Source organism: Passer domesticus, chromosome 8 (genome assembly GCF_036417665.1).
Source record: "Passer domesticus isolate bPasDom1 chromosome 8, bPasDom1.hap1, whole genome shotgun sequence".
In the NCBI taxonomy this organism is placed as follows: domain Eukaryota; kingdom Metazoa; phylum Chordata; class Aves; order Passeriformes; family Passeridae; genus Passer; species Passer domesticus.
This window is the reverse complement of record NC_087481.1, coordinates 56,125,691-56,139,992: the sequence shown is the minus strand read 5'-3', so window position 1 is coordinate 56,139,992 and position 14,302 is coordinate 56,125,691. Positions and strand designations below refer to the sequence as shown.

The 14,302-nt window shown below is 42.9% G+C and overlaps 1 protein-coding gene and 1 long non-coding RNA gene across 3 annotated transcripts in view; one reads left to right on the top strand and one right to left on the bottom strand.

The window, feature by feature from the left end:
* The window catches only part of DOCK1 (dedicator of cytokinesis 1), a 265,941-nt gene that overhangs the window by 215,561 nt on the left and 36,078 nt on the right, over positions 1-14,302 (bottom strand). Inside the window, exons 8-18 of one of the 2 annotated variants that reach the window (XM_064431580.1) lie at positions 13,430-13,587; positions 12,659-12,740; positions 11,872-12,007; positions 11,486-11,558; positions 9,619-9,761; positions 7,325-7,450; positions 5,279-5,403; positions 4,895-4,993; positions 4,192-4,264; positions 2,362-2,465; positions 1,773-1,956 (exon numbers count right to left, since the gene is read on the bottom strand). In XM_064431580.1, the coding sequence (XP_064287650.1) occupies positions 1,773-1,956; positions 2,362-2,465; positions 4,192-4,264; positions 4,895-4,993; positions 5,279-5,403; positions 7,325-7,450; positions 9,619-9,761; positions 11,486-11,558; positions 11,872-12,007; positions 12,659-12,740; positions 13,430-13,587 (1,303 nt within the window). The remainder of the gene's footprint in view (positions 1-1,772; positions 1,957-2,361; positions 2,466-4,191; positions 4,265-4,894; positions 4,994-5,278; positions 5,404-7,324; positions 7,451-9,618; positions 9,762-11,485; positions 11,559-11,871; positions 12,008-12,658; positions 12,741-13,429; positions 13,588-14,302) is intronic. The other variant, XM_064431581.1, reaches the window with a different exon arrangement.
* On the top strand, positions 1,142-4,968 carry LOC135306947 (uncharacterized). The gene is made up of 3 exons (XR_010367680.1): positions 1,142-1,318; positions 1,609-1,780; positions 4,653-4,968. It is a non-coding gene; the product is annotated as an uncharacterized LOC135306947 (long non-coding RNA).

Below are 14,302 nucleotides of genomic sequence, written 5' to 3'. Positions count from 1 at the left end.
AAAGCAACATTAAAAACTCACAGTTCACAGAGAACTGAAGGCAAGGGAGTGTTCAAAGAACTCAGGCACAAAAAAGTCTCTGCACCAAACACCACACAGAAAAAGGCAGATGACTTATTCACATACTTTCAGAATTACTAAAAATAAGTCTTAAGGCCAGTTCTAAGATAGTTATGGAGGGTGAAGAAAGAACTATTACAGGTAAACAAAAGGAGAAAAATCTCCTTTGGCCCAACACTTTTGTGAGGATAATACTGGATTTTTATTTTCTTGTTTTTAAGAAAGTTAAAGGAAGAATATTAACCAAGCATTTCACAAAACTTAAAATCAGCTTCAGAAATCACCATCTGAAAATCACTGCCAACTTTTAGATGAAAACTGATACTTGAAGCAGGAATTTAATGATGATTTTTTTGTTTGTTTCTTTTCTGCTCAATGAGACATGGTGATCTTGCTTAATAATGTCACAGTACTTTGAAGAGAGAGAAAAGACTCTGGCAACTCCAAGGAAAAGTTTCCCAAACAACATAATTAACAGCAGCATTAAATAAAGATCAGGCCTTCAAAGCAAACAATATGTAAATCAAGCACCAAACAATGCTCAGGCTTAATTTTAATAGCAGTTCTGTGAAAGCCACATCAATATATTGATCACTGGGAAATACTTTTAACTACTAACGAGCACTAGGGCAGGCTGAAGGGAAAAACAGCACCGATTTTCCAACCAAAAGCAGTTCAATTCCAGATGTTGCATCCTGCTCTCCAAGCCCCAGCCCCACCATGCTGCTGCTGAGCTCTGAGCCCATCCTTGCTGGGAAATCCTACAAGCACATCCCAGTTTTTCAGCTGAACACCCTGCCAGGTTCCGAGGCTGCCAGACTGCAGTGGATCTGATGTGCTCTGCATGAGAAACACCCGGGATGAGCTGGGGGATGCCAAGGAAAACACAGCAGCCAAGCTGGAGCCACAGGGAGCAGGGACATCCCCGTGGACACAGGGGACTCTGCATGTGGCAGTGTCATCCTGGTCCCCACCCAGCTCCCCACAGCCCTTCCTGAGTCACAGCAGTGACTCAGTCCCCATGGAATGACCCTCCCACACTCCCCACTCAGTGCTGGTGCAGCCAGGAGAACAAGGGATCGCTCCATGGCAACCGAGCCCGGAATCACACCGAGGGCACGGGCTGAAAATGGCAAAGATTCCCTTTGGAAGGGAATCCACAGCCTCGGGATGCACTCAGCCAGCTGACAAACAGACAAATGCACGGAATGCATGGTGGGAAAGGAACACACGAAGCCAAGGCCACTCCTGGGAAGGTGTGGGTAACACAGCCTCCCCAACTCCCCTTCTGCACTCAGGAGAGAACATCAGAGCTGCCCTCAGCCCTGAGACACGGATATTGCACCTTGGAATAACAAACCAGCACGTTTGGCAGCAGAGCCCTGATATTACCTACTCTTGAGAGCAAACTCACCCCCTTAGTGCTATTTTTCAAAGAAAAGTGAAATGCCACAGAGCCTGTTTAGTGCATTTCAGGGGAAGAGCCTCAACTATGTGGGAAACAACATCCCTGGTTCCACTTCACTTGGATTCTTCTGTTTTTTTCAGAGACATCAACTGCTCTGGAGCAAAAGAAAAAAGCTTGGATGGTTCACACACTCACCCACACAATCCAATCCAGCAAACAGCCACATGGAATGGGGATGGAGGAGGCAGCAGAGTCAGCACACAGATCCCAGCCTGCTGCAGCTCCAGCAGCTCTGGGCACTCACCGTTCTGGGTAAGTTTTGTTGAGCAGACCAGGGTGGAAATCTGGAAGGAGTCTTTGCTGATGGTGCAGCTCCCAAGGTTCTGCATGCTCTTGCCTGTTGCTGAGTGTCCCTTCTCCTCCAGCTCAATTTTTGTGGATGGCAGACTGAGATAGGTCGAGGCATCCTCCAGCTTCTTGGCCTCTGCCTACAGGGATGTTTGAAACACAGCAGGAGAAAATATCCCGTCAAAACCTTGGCAATAAGAAAATTTTAACCTTTATACTGGATTTTCTTAGGTTTGGAGCTACCAAATGCATCTTTAGCAGTATTAATTTAGCTAATCTGGCTACATTAGAGCCAAAACGGGATTATTTAAAAGGCCACAGAATTCACTCTTCCCAACCCACAAAAAACTCAACAACAGATCCTGCTGAAATTACAACATATTAAAGGTTTGACACTCAATCTCCCATATAAACCAACTGCTCAGGACTTGCTGCTTAGTTTGATTTAACAGCAGAGTTCAAAACACATTTTCCAGTGTAAGACTGGAACAGAATTCCCCAGAAGTCAGTCAGTGGAGCTTCCCTGCTGGGAAGTTTAATTCTACCTTGTAAACTATAAGGTCATGCTCTCCATCCCTCAGAGTTGTCCCATCGTATCTCATGAGCTTCACAAATGCCAGAGCAAATATTTTCTCAGATTTGTCTTTGGCTGTTAAAAAAAATAAAATAAAATATCACCACATAATTATTTCTACAGTCAGGACACCTAAATCTCACAAACATGGACAACCTGTCAGTAAGTGACCACTGTAAAGATTCTCATGTAAATTAAGTGCACAAAAAAACTGGGGAAGTTTTCTAAAGGCAAGACAGAACAAAAAAAAAAAAAGGCAAATGAATACATCAACAGTAACCAGATGCTTCTTATTTCCATATTCTGTCTGTTCTTTTTGGAAAGCTTTATAAAGGCAAATTTTAAAAACAAAACAGAAATGTGATGCATTGAGAAAGCCCAGGTTTTTATAAGAATGGCAGTGTTTGGGAGTTGAAATAAAGATTAAACACCAGCACTGAGGATCTCATCAGAGCACAGAGCCCTGAGGACAGACATTTGGAGGGGGAACATTAGAAGCAAAACAAAAACTGGATCCATAAATGCAGATGAAGTGCCTCAGCTTTTTGAAAGCTGACCCATTCTGCAGCCAACAGGAACTAAAAAATACATCCAGCTTCTTCTTGGTCAAATATGCTGGCAAAAGTTTAAAACAACAAAGCAACAGATGAAGGAGAGATCACAAAGGAAGCTGAGAAGTAAAGCCAGAAGGAAAGTGTCATCACCTTGAGAGAGCCCAAGGAGCCTGGGAGAAAGCCCTGAGAGGGGCCCTTGTTAATATTTAGGAGTGACCTCTTCTAAATATTTAGGCTGTGGCCAACCTAAATATTTGAGTCATCATAAGAACATTTCTGACTCTAATAATTTAGTAGCACACAGTCAAAATTCTGATAATAATGACAATGACTTTTGGAACATTGTTTTCCTTAAAAAGTATCATTTTCTAGATTATTTCATTAATTTTCTTAATCCCAAAGTCTTCAATTACTGATGCTAAGCCAACTGTAAACTTTCACATTCCCATTTGCTGAATATCTTTATTACTCCCTACCTCTAAGATACAGAATACCACAACTCTCTGAGTTAAAAGCCTTACACCATTAGTAAATGGAGTACATTTAGTAAATGTACTGGTAAAAAATTCCATTTATTCTCTTTGGGGAAAATAACTGGGCAAGGAAGGAAAAACTCAATGAGGGTAGGTAAGAGTGAGGAAGATGTAATGGGAAAAAGGAGCTGGATATGACAAACTGTCACAAATTTAATCCTGCACTAAAAGCAACACAGCAAGAATCAGGTCTGGACTGGGAGTGTGGGAATGGCATCCCTGCTCCAGGATTCCCAAGGATGATGCCTTGTGCAGGCTGCCCCAGAGCAGAGGCTGGGCAGAGCTAAAGAATAAAGCAGGGATTTACTCAAAGGATCTCCTCCATGGATGCACCTTGGGCAGCACCAGAGCCCAGCCAGGGCTGCCCCCAGGATGAACCCAAATGGCCCCAAAATGCACGAGCGCTGCCGGGGTCTCTCCCTGGGCTCAGCTCTGCTCCATGTGCACATTGCAGTTCAGTGTCCAATCCCACTGCAGCCCCTGCAGTCCCATCCTGCTTGTTTTTCTCTCTGCAGCCCACGGGCTTTGTGCTCCTGGGCTGAGATTGGGATCATTTGTCCTTGGTGCCCAGCTGGAGCAGGAATTGTTTTGTCTCCCTGCTCTGTGCACAGAGCTCACCATCCCCTGATGTGAAGCCCACACACTAATGCAGCCCAGAATGTGGAAAACAGAAAAGCTAAACCTGAGGCAGCAAGGAGAGGCTGAGTTACTCACAGTCCTGGGAGGATCTGTGGCGGAAGGTGAACCTCAGGTGGCTGCGGTTCACGTCCTCGATGGGGATCGCAACCTGGCACCAGGGACAGGAGAAGGAAATGGTCAGGGCAGCAGCTTCAGCCTCCCCAACCCCATCCAGACATCTTCCAGCACTTCCAAATGACCAGTGAGTGACAATCCCAGCAGCACATCCATCCTCAGCAGCCCCTTTCTGTCTACAGGCACAACAAGGCACCTTTGGAGTGACAATTCCAGAGTAGCTGCAAGGCCCTTGTGAGCACGCAGACTCTGCTCACAGACAGACTGAAAGGATTTCGGATTTGCAATCTCCAAACGTGGCAGTGGAAAGGTTATTAACCCAGCAAAATGAGCAGGCTTAAAGCACAATCAGCTCCCCAAACAGTGAGGAATCCAACACTATGGCAAATGGGTTTTAGCCTTAATATCCTGCTCTCCTCTAGGTCAGCTTCATGGAAAGAGAGCAAACCATTCCTGAAGAGGTGCTGGAGTTTCCCCACACCAGTCATCCTGAGCAATGGCTGAAATAAAATTCAATATGCAATAAAAGTCAAAGCCTTTCTTGGCTGAGCTATTCCTTGCCCTGCTGAACACAGGCACTGAATTTTCCCACTTTTGTTTCCCACTGGAGGCTGTATTAATGGCACATTAACACCCAGAGAAGTTATTTTAACAGTTTAAATACCTTTACAGTCTCAAACCAGCGAGGCTGCTTTACTTGGTAATAGATCACTGACTTGTACTCCGAGATGGCTTCATCACCAGCACCAGGAAAAATAACACTCTGCAAAAACAAACAGAAGGGAAGTGTTTATGGCACTTAAACTCCACTTTTTCGGTCAAACAAACAAAAAATAAATCAGTGAAGTAGGTCAGAAGAAGAGAGAATGCTCCTCATTAAACTGGTATCAAAATGCATGCATTGATAAGGAAAGATGTATTTAATGATGACAAAAGTTTGGTTGAAAATAAAACCTGGGACCTTAAGCTGACAAATACAGCTGTTGAAAAGGCTTAACATGATATGTATCAAAATCAAAAAGCCCCCAGACATTAAATACTTTAATACCTCTAATCTCTTGCCATCTTCATCATAAACAGACACTGTGACTTCCACATTCTTTGCTGTGGTTTTACTGCCTTTGTCAAAATCTCCCTGCACCAAGGTGACGTAGATGTCATTTCGAACATCTCCTACGAGGGAGAGCAGAGCACAAAATAACCCACAATTCTCACAGTAAACTCAAGAATCTGGGAAACCAAGGACACACAGAAACAACGGCAGAACTTTTTAAACACCACATTTCCATTTATTTTATTTTTAAACAACTTCTTTCGGTACTCACTTGAAAGGAGAAGTTTCAAAACGTTTATCCCATACAAAGGTGTTTTGCAATTTAAAATATTTTAACAGCCTACAAGAGGTCTCTAATTTGTTATAGCAGGAAGAGGTTTGATGTTTTTGCTGGCCTGGGGGTTGCAGGGGAGGGATGTATTTAGATTTATGACTAAAAATGCTCCTCAGCTCCACCCCAATTCACCTGAAATTTTGACAATGAGCTGGGGAAACAAGGGATTTCCAACAATTTTAAGAGGCAGCACAGGATGCAAACAAGGTGCTGAGGCACTCACACTTGTGAAGAGACTGTAAAACATCAGACAGACCTCTGTCAGCAGCCACAGGGAGACCTGGAACTGGGATGGGCTCTGGACACAGCTCATGGATGGCCCAGAGCCCAGCAATCTGCAGAGGACACTGCAGGCTCTGCTCTTGCTCATGGCAGCTTTTATTTTGAGAAGCACCACGTTTCTGGGTTGGTTTTCATGGCTTTTGGCCTGCTTGGGGTTTTTTCGGGTTTTTGGGGGTTTTTTTGTGTGTTTGGGTTTTTTGTTTGGGTTTTTTTTGTTGGTTTTATTTTTTGTTTGGTTGGCTTTTTTTTTTTTTTTTTTTGTTTTTTGGGTTTTTTTTGTTTGTTTGGCTTTTTTTGTTTGTTTTTTTTGTTTGTTTGGCTTTTTTGTTTGGCTTTTTTTGTTTGTTTTTTTTTTTTTGTTTGTTTGGCTTTTTTTGGTTTTTTTTTGTTTGTTTGTTTTGTTTGGTTTTTTTGTTTGTGGTTTTTTTGTTTGCTTTTTTTGGGTTTTTTTGTTTGTTTTTTGTTTGTTTGTTTTTGTTTGTTTTTGTTTTGTTTGGTTGGTTGGTTTTTTGTTTGTTTGGTTGGTTTTTTGTTTGTTTTTTTGTTTGTTTTTTTTTTGTTTTTGTTTGTTTGTTTTTTGTTTGCTTTTTTGTTTGTGTTTTTTGTTTGTGGTTTTTTTGTTTGTGTTTTTTTTGTTTGCTTTTTTGGTTTTTTTGTTTGTTTGTTTTTGTTTGTTTTTGTTTGGTTTTGTTTGGTTGGTTTTTTGTTTGTTTTTTTTGTTTGGTTTTTTTTTTTTTTTTTTGTTTGTTTTGTTTGTTTGTTTGGGTTTTTTTGTTTGTTTTTTGTTTGGCTTTGTTTTTTTTTGTTTGGCTTTGGGTTTTTTTTTGCTTTTTTTGTTTGTTTGGCTTTTTTTTGTTGTTTTGTTTGTTTGTTTGGGGGGGTTTTTTTGGGTTTTTTTTGTTTGTTTTTTTTTTTGTCGGTTTGGTTTTTTGTAAATACCTGAACTGAACATGCACAGAATACATGTATTTTTAAAAAATGATGCGGCTCTCTTTCAAATGCATTCTCCAGATCTGGTACAAACCCTAAGAGAGCTCCTATCTCTAAATCAAGCCTGTGCCTCAAAAATCTGCTTTGGATTCAGCACAGGAGAGAAGCTTTACATATGCCCTTGTTGTGGGGATAATATAAAGTGTGTACTTGGTGTACATTCCTTTCAACTGGGAAAAAAAAAAAGGCAGAATTTCCACTCTCACTGGGATTTCCTGTCTTCTTGATGGGGGTGGGAGCTTTATTTATTGATGCAGGTATTACCAAAGTATTTTACTTTTTTTTTTAATGAGACATCATCATTTCATGATTTCTTTTTTGCATGCCATACCTCAAATTCATCTTTAATTATTTGTTCCTCCAAAACCTCCCATGCCTACAGACATTTAATGCAGGTTAAAATATAACAAAGCAGCATTAATTAAGTGCCTTACCAGGCATGATAATCTCAGGAAAGCCCATTTTCCGAGCCACTGCTGTTGACCTGTCCACTAAGTGTGGAAACTCTTTCCTAATCTGATGGATATCTCCTGGAAGAAGTTTCAAAGTCACCCATAGACCTGTTGTGTAAAAAAACACAGTTATGAAACTGCTGGGATTTATTCCTACTTACTAAAGATTTATTTCCAGAACTTGAAAAATGTAAAAACATTAAAATAATTAGGTATATTAAGATAACTGATCTTCCTTTACTAAAAAAAAATATTTTCAAGCACTCAACAGATCTCATCACTTCACACAAAAATATGACTATAGCACACAGAATTATTTCTGGTTATGTTCCATGTTCTTTGTAATGAGATGTTGATCTTCCATGGGGAAAAAAAGAGAAGGAGCAAGGATGATTTGCATGGAAAGACCCCAGGATTCCAAGTAAGCAATACCAGCAGATCCACGCCCCAAACTGATTGATCACCACCCCATAAGCTGTTCTTACTGCTCTGAGCACACAAATCTACAGCATCAGCTTCATACAGCTGATGTTTTTCTGCTCAGTAGCAGAAGAAGCCACTAAAAAGCTGCTGCTTGCCAACTAACATCAGGCACATTTGTTACAGGAAAAAGAAAGATGCCAAAGTGGAAAAAAAACCATAAAAATAAAAAAGAAACCCAACCCAAAGAAGCCTCCACTTGGTGAAGTGGCTGGCAATCAAGTTTAAGCACAAAATAATCACAGCAGCAATTTGCAGAAGAAAATCCTAAAATTAAAAGCCATGAAAAACACCCCAAAAATATTCATCCACGAAATAAATTGTGGGTTACCCTGTTAGAGAATTAACTGTACATTCATTTTGTGTACACTTGGCAGCTTGTCTTTTCCATGGTATCTCTGTAAGAGTTTCTGGGCTGATTTGTTGCCAGGGATGGTTCTGACAGCTGCAATTTCACTGAGCTGCAACTGTACCTGCACTGACTGGCTAAGGAACAACTCCCAGTCCTTTTTCTGTCTGCTTGGGCACTCTTTTTTAGGGAAAGAATCTGGAATGAATCAAAGACACTGAAATGTTTCCTCCTGTGGGATACACACTGGCCACAGGTGAAAAACAAGGAGGGGAAGCAGATAAAACTTTTCCTCATTAGCTAAAGGAGAATCTAAACAAAGTTTATATAAAATTTTGTTTGCTATTAAATAGCAAAAATCAGGGAAAAGTATGCAGTTTTCCTGGTCAGATGTGGAGTGATACAGATATTCACAGAGTGTTTGGTGGAAACTCTGTATGAATCAGCATAACTCCACATTAATCCAGAATTCCAGAAAATATTGAAACCATCAGAGGAATAACTGGGCACAGACACATGATGATCATGGCATCACACACAAAAATAAATCAACCCAGAGCAGTGGCCTAGAGAAGGTAGCAGGGGAGGTTTCAGAGGGGTTGCCTGGCTCTGGCTCCCTCCTCACCTCCTGTGAGCTCAGATCTCCTGGGGAAGGAGCAAAATGCTCCAAGTGCAGCTGCAGAGAGCAAAACTATGGGAAAGGAAGAGAGGGGAGGGAACATCCCTTCCTTCAGCATGGAGAGGTAACAACCCACAGCTCAAGGGCACAAGAGGCGAGTCCTTGAGCCAGCACCTCCAGCAGAGGATCTGCCATGGGATGGGTGGGGCTGGAAGGGACCTCTGGAGATCATCCAGTCCTGCCAAGGGGAGCAGGTGACACAGGAACGTGTTCAGGTGGGTTGGGAATGTCTGCACAAAGGGAAACTCCACATCCTCCCTGGGCAGCTGTTCCAGAGCTCTGACACCCTTCATGGAAAGAAATTCTTCCTCATGGTGAGGTGGAACTTGCTGTGTTTTAGTTTATGGCCACTGCTCCTCATCCTGTCGTGGGGAACCACTGGAAAGAGTCTGGCCCCATCCCCTGGCACCCTCTGGATGTATTTATATGGAATAAAGAGATTCCCTCTCAGTCTCCTCCTCCCCAGAGTATCCAGGCCCAGCTCCTTCAGCCTCTGCTCATCAGAGATGTTCAGACCCTTGATCATCTTGGTGGCCTCCCCTGGACCCTCTCCAGCAGAAATACAAAGACACCCAAGAGCTGAACAATGCTACAACATGCAGAGTCCACACTGGGCAAGGGAAAAATTATGGGGAAGGGGAAAGAGCAGGCTGAGCCCTGAGGAGTGAGGAAGGGAGGAACAAAACCATACTAACAACTTTTTGATCCCAAAATCAAAACCACCATGACACGAAGCAAATCAAGGTGCACAGGAAGAGCAGTACCTACCCTGCCCCTTGTGGTTGACTTCTTTAGCAGCAATCACTTTGTTTATAACAGTCTGCAGGAAATCATTCTCCCCTGCCACCCTGGGTGAAAAACGGGATGATATGTTCAGCTGCTTGTGTCGAATGGCGTCATCCAACGCTAGCCTGGAGGATGCACATGACGACCAACACCAGGAGACAAAGGGGCACAGAAAACCAGAAGTCACAGTGACAAGGGAACACAAAAGATCGTATCATAGTTGTGACAAAGAGTATTTATTAGTCAACGCAGGACAAAGGACAGGAAAGGTAACAAGAAAGACAGAGGGAGATCATTAATCAGAAGAACGCTGATCTGCCACAGAGAGTCCAGCACACCTGTGAGGGCTCTGCTCCCTCAGGGACAGGGACAGTCCTCAGGGAGCAGGGGGAGTCCCCAGTTACGCAGTGAAAACCCACACAGGCAGTTCTCTTTTGTATAAATATTGAGGTATAGATATATTCATAGCAGACTGGCCCTGCAACACCTCCAGGGTCACCTCTGTCATTCCACAGGTGGAGTGCCCGAAGGAAAAGCTCCCATCAATCTCAGAGGGAAAAGGAGGAGAAGAGCAGACAACCCAAACTCGGTGAACAAATGAGAAGATGGGGACAATAAATAAACAGCAGCATTAGGTGGCACTGAAGTAAATCTTGCCAGGTGCTTTTGACAGCCATTGTGCTGGTGGCCAGTGAGTGAATACAAACAAAGATATGAAAACAGAATTGCATGTGGTACAACAGAAACAAAGCATGGGATGAGGAGAAAAATGTGCCTCATATACACAGCCCAAGTCTAATGTTGGAAATGACAACACCCTGCGTTTCATTTCTACCTTATTCATGTCCTTTGGGATAGACTTTTTCAGGAGAATGTTCTCATTTATTACAGGGGAAAAAGAAAAATCACATTGTGCATCTTTTTAAAGCTCTGTGTATATGTAACAGGGAAAATGAATCAGTGCTAATGGAGCAGAAAACTGGATGTTCCATTAGCACCCCCTCTGAAAGGTTCATTTTCATTACATACTTCCACACTGGCTAAAAAACAACTTTGCTGTTGTTTACCACACAAGAAATGTATCCTTCTCTTCCCCAAACCCCATTTCCCTTGAAAAATGGAATTGCACTTCGATTTTGTCATTAACCTGTCAGGACATCACACCTGGCAGTCCCCTCACCAGCCCTTCACCTTCAAACCACAAGGGCTCCCTGAATGATGCCTCTTTCTCAAAACAAAGTTAATTTATGATTTTATTACATCAAGCTTTTTAAAAAAATATTATTAAAAGCCCATCTGAATACCCATTAGTGTATTAATCAAGGAATTTAGCTCCCATAACTATGTTTTGCCTCTTGGAACAGATGGCAGTCCAACATATTTCACAATGGGAGAACTAAGCATCCATGTAAATTTATTATTTATTTATTTACTTTACATAAATTTATTTGCCTTATCCCTTCTACCTTTCCTCACTTCATCGAAGTAAAAACTTGGGATTTATGGATGGATCAAGATCTCTGTTGATCTCAGGCAGAGCTAAACCAGCAGTGAACTTACTGTAAGCATTTCACCTCTTACACATACTCTCCCTGATATCTTGAAACAAAAAGAAAACAAGGCTGTAGAACTGGGAATACATACTCTAAACTCCAAAAACCCTAAAGTTTCTGGAGATATCACTGCTGCAGCTAATGGCAAATTATCTGGGAAGATATATTAACAATATTACTCAGGAGAAAATATCCCAGGGAAAGAAATTAACTTAAAATATTAGCTTTTTTTTAAATCAAAATTAAAATCTTGGTTTTTTCACTCCTGCTTGTTCTTGCAACTGCTCCCTACTTACGGCTGGAAGGGGATGAAGTGCTGCTTGTCCTCATCATCAACCTTCCCGTTAATGATGTCAGTAACATCCATCACTGCAAAGACAAACCAAGGGCACTGAGTGAACTCAGCAACGTGGGAAGAGGGAACCCCCCAGGGAACTGAAGCCACAGTGACTCAGAAGAGGGGTGGAATTATCAACTGTGGAATTTCAGAATTGTCTATGGAATAACACAGAGCAAACGAGCTTTGGAATCTCAGCCGCACAAACCCTGGGGGGTACAGGACACAGCAACCAGTCTGATGGGATTTGTAACAACTCTGAGTTTATACAACCCCACAGCAGCTCCACCACCCAGTTTCCAGGGAAGAACGGAGGAGGAGGTGGAGAGATCAGCCCAGAGGTACCTGCCACCCCGAAGGGTCGGCGCAGCCCCGAGGTGAGCTTCCTGGTGTTGTTGTCCCGCAGCTCCATCCGCCCCACGCGCACGATCTGGCACACAAAGCTGATCTTCTCTCTCTTCAGGTCCTTGCTGCCCAGGTCCTACAAACAGCAGTAACATCAGGCTGCTTTTCAACAGCTGAATTTCCAGTTCCATTTCAGCAGGCAGAGGGTTTGGTGCTCAGAATTTGCCTCTAACAAAAAGTGCTCGCAGAGCAGAGCAGCTTTTGCAACAGTACTTCAACATCTCACTGGAGTTCTGTGCAAATTAATTCCTTAGGAGGTCAAATAATTTCTAGTACGTCAAAAGTCCAAAAATCCACTTTGGTTTTCCCCAGGTGTTGAGAATATTTAGCAGCCACTTAGGAGAAATGTCGCACGCAAGCCTCCGGCAGCAGAGAATTGTGGAATGGTTTGGGTTGGAAGGGACCTTCAAAATCATCTTGTTCCCACACTAGCAATGAGCTGGGACACATTCCACTATCCCAGGCTGCTCCAACCAGGCCTTGGACACTTTCAGGGATCCAGGAGCAGCCACAGCTGCTCTGGGCACCCTGTGCCAGAGCCTCCCCATCCTCCCAGGGAACAACTCCTTCCCAATATCCCACCTAACCCTGCACTGGCAGGAGCAGCCATTCCCCTGTGCCCTAGAGCCCTCCCCAGCTCTGTCTGCCCCTGCAGAGTGCCCCACGCTGGTCCCACCCAGCTGCTGCCCACCCCAGGGTGGCCCCAGGCCCGGCAGGGCACACTCACGGTGAACACGGCCCGCAGGTTGTGCAGTCTGTCAATGTCCTTGGGGAGGCCACAGCTCGACCACCTCACCAGGTAGTTCTCACTGAAAAGAACAATATTTTGAAGACTTTTTGTATAAAACATAGAGAAACAGAGCCACAGAACGGTTTGGGCTGGAAGGGATCACGAAGAACATCTCATTCCATCCCCTGCCATGGCAGGGACACCTTCCACTGTCCCAGGGTGCTCCAAGCCCCAGTGTCCAACCTGGCCTTGGGCACTGCCAGGGATTGGGAGAATCCCACAACCTCTTTGTGAAACCCATGCCAGTGCCTCACCCCCTCCCAAGAATGGATTTCTTCCTAATATCCCATCTAAATGTACCCTCTTTCAGCTTAAAGCCATTCCCCCATACCCTATCACTGAACGCCCTTTAACATAAGCAGATAAAATCAACTTCAGAATTTACAGATTTTTCAACCCAATTTCCTTTTCCTAAGGAAACAAATATTGAGCAGGGAGCATTTCCCTTAGTGCACACAATTTTTATAAAGAAAGCAGCTCCTCAGCAACCAAGTGTGGGAATTCTGCAGCTCAGCAAGGGCACAGCCCTTGCAGGTGTGTTCACCTTGAATTTCCATCTGCTCTTGGGGAACCACAAGCACAGCACAACCTGAAATGTGCCCCAAGTGAAGGGACCTGCCTATGCTTTTCACAGAAATTTGACTGTGCTAAGCCCCAGAAGTCCCTCAGTACTGTCCCTGAGAGAGCACAGATAAAAAAGGCCCTGACCTGATGAATTTGGATTCCAGGGGGTCATACAGAGACATCAGGACTTCAGCATCTTCTCCTATTTTACACACGACGTTTTTTAAATTTACAAATAAAGCAAATGAAGGAGTGGCAGCAAATTTTGCTTGTCTGTTGATATCAATATTCTGCTTCTGAGACTGCAATTGAAGAACAAAATAAAGTTTAACTTAGCCTAACAGACATCCAGCTGCTATAAAACTTTCCTAAAACCTTCCAGAAAGGAGGTTTCCATTGAGTGTCTGCTCCTGTGATGTTTTTTCTGTTAAGTTTTACAACAGACAGATTTTCTGGATCTGTCTTGAAGTGCCACACCATAAGGAAGAAGTTAAAAAAGAAAATAAGAGAAAAAGGAGAGAAAAGATGTCTTCACTTATTAAGTAGAGAGAAACAGATGGGGAAGAAATAGAGCCCCAAACATACCTGAAAAAAATCCAGGAACACACAATAAACAGAAACAGAAAAGTTCTTCCTTTCAAAAATAAGGATTTTGAACTGCAAAGGTGCTGACAGTTCAAGACTGAGAAGGGCTTTAAATTTGCCCATTTTATTTCAACAATAAGTGTTTAGGATTGGCATAAAGAAACCACACAAGAATGAGGATTTTCATTTTTGTGATTCTCAAATAGAAACTCTGACGACAACCTAACTTACAAACCTCTCACAAACACATCTGATATTAACTCACAAATGCAGCTGATTTATTCATACAGGTCTGAACCATAAATTCCACTAAAGCATTTAAAGGATGGAAAAAACCCCAGCCTAACACAAAACTTCTTACAAAATTTTTAAGCCTGATAATTCTTCATAAACACATCAAATCCCTCATTACCAATGCTAAAAATAACAGTC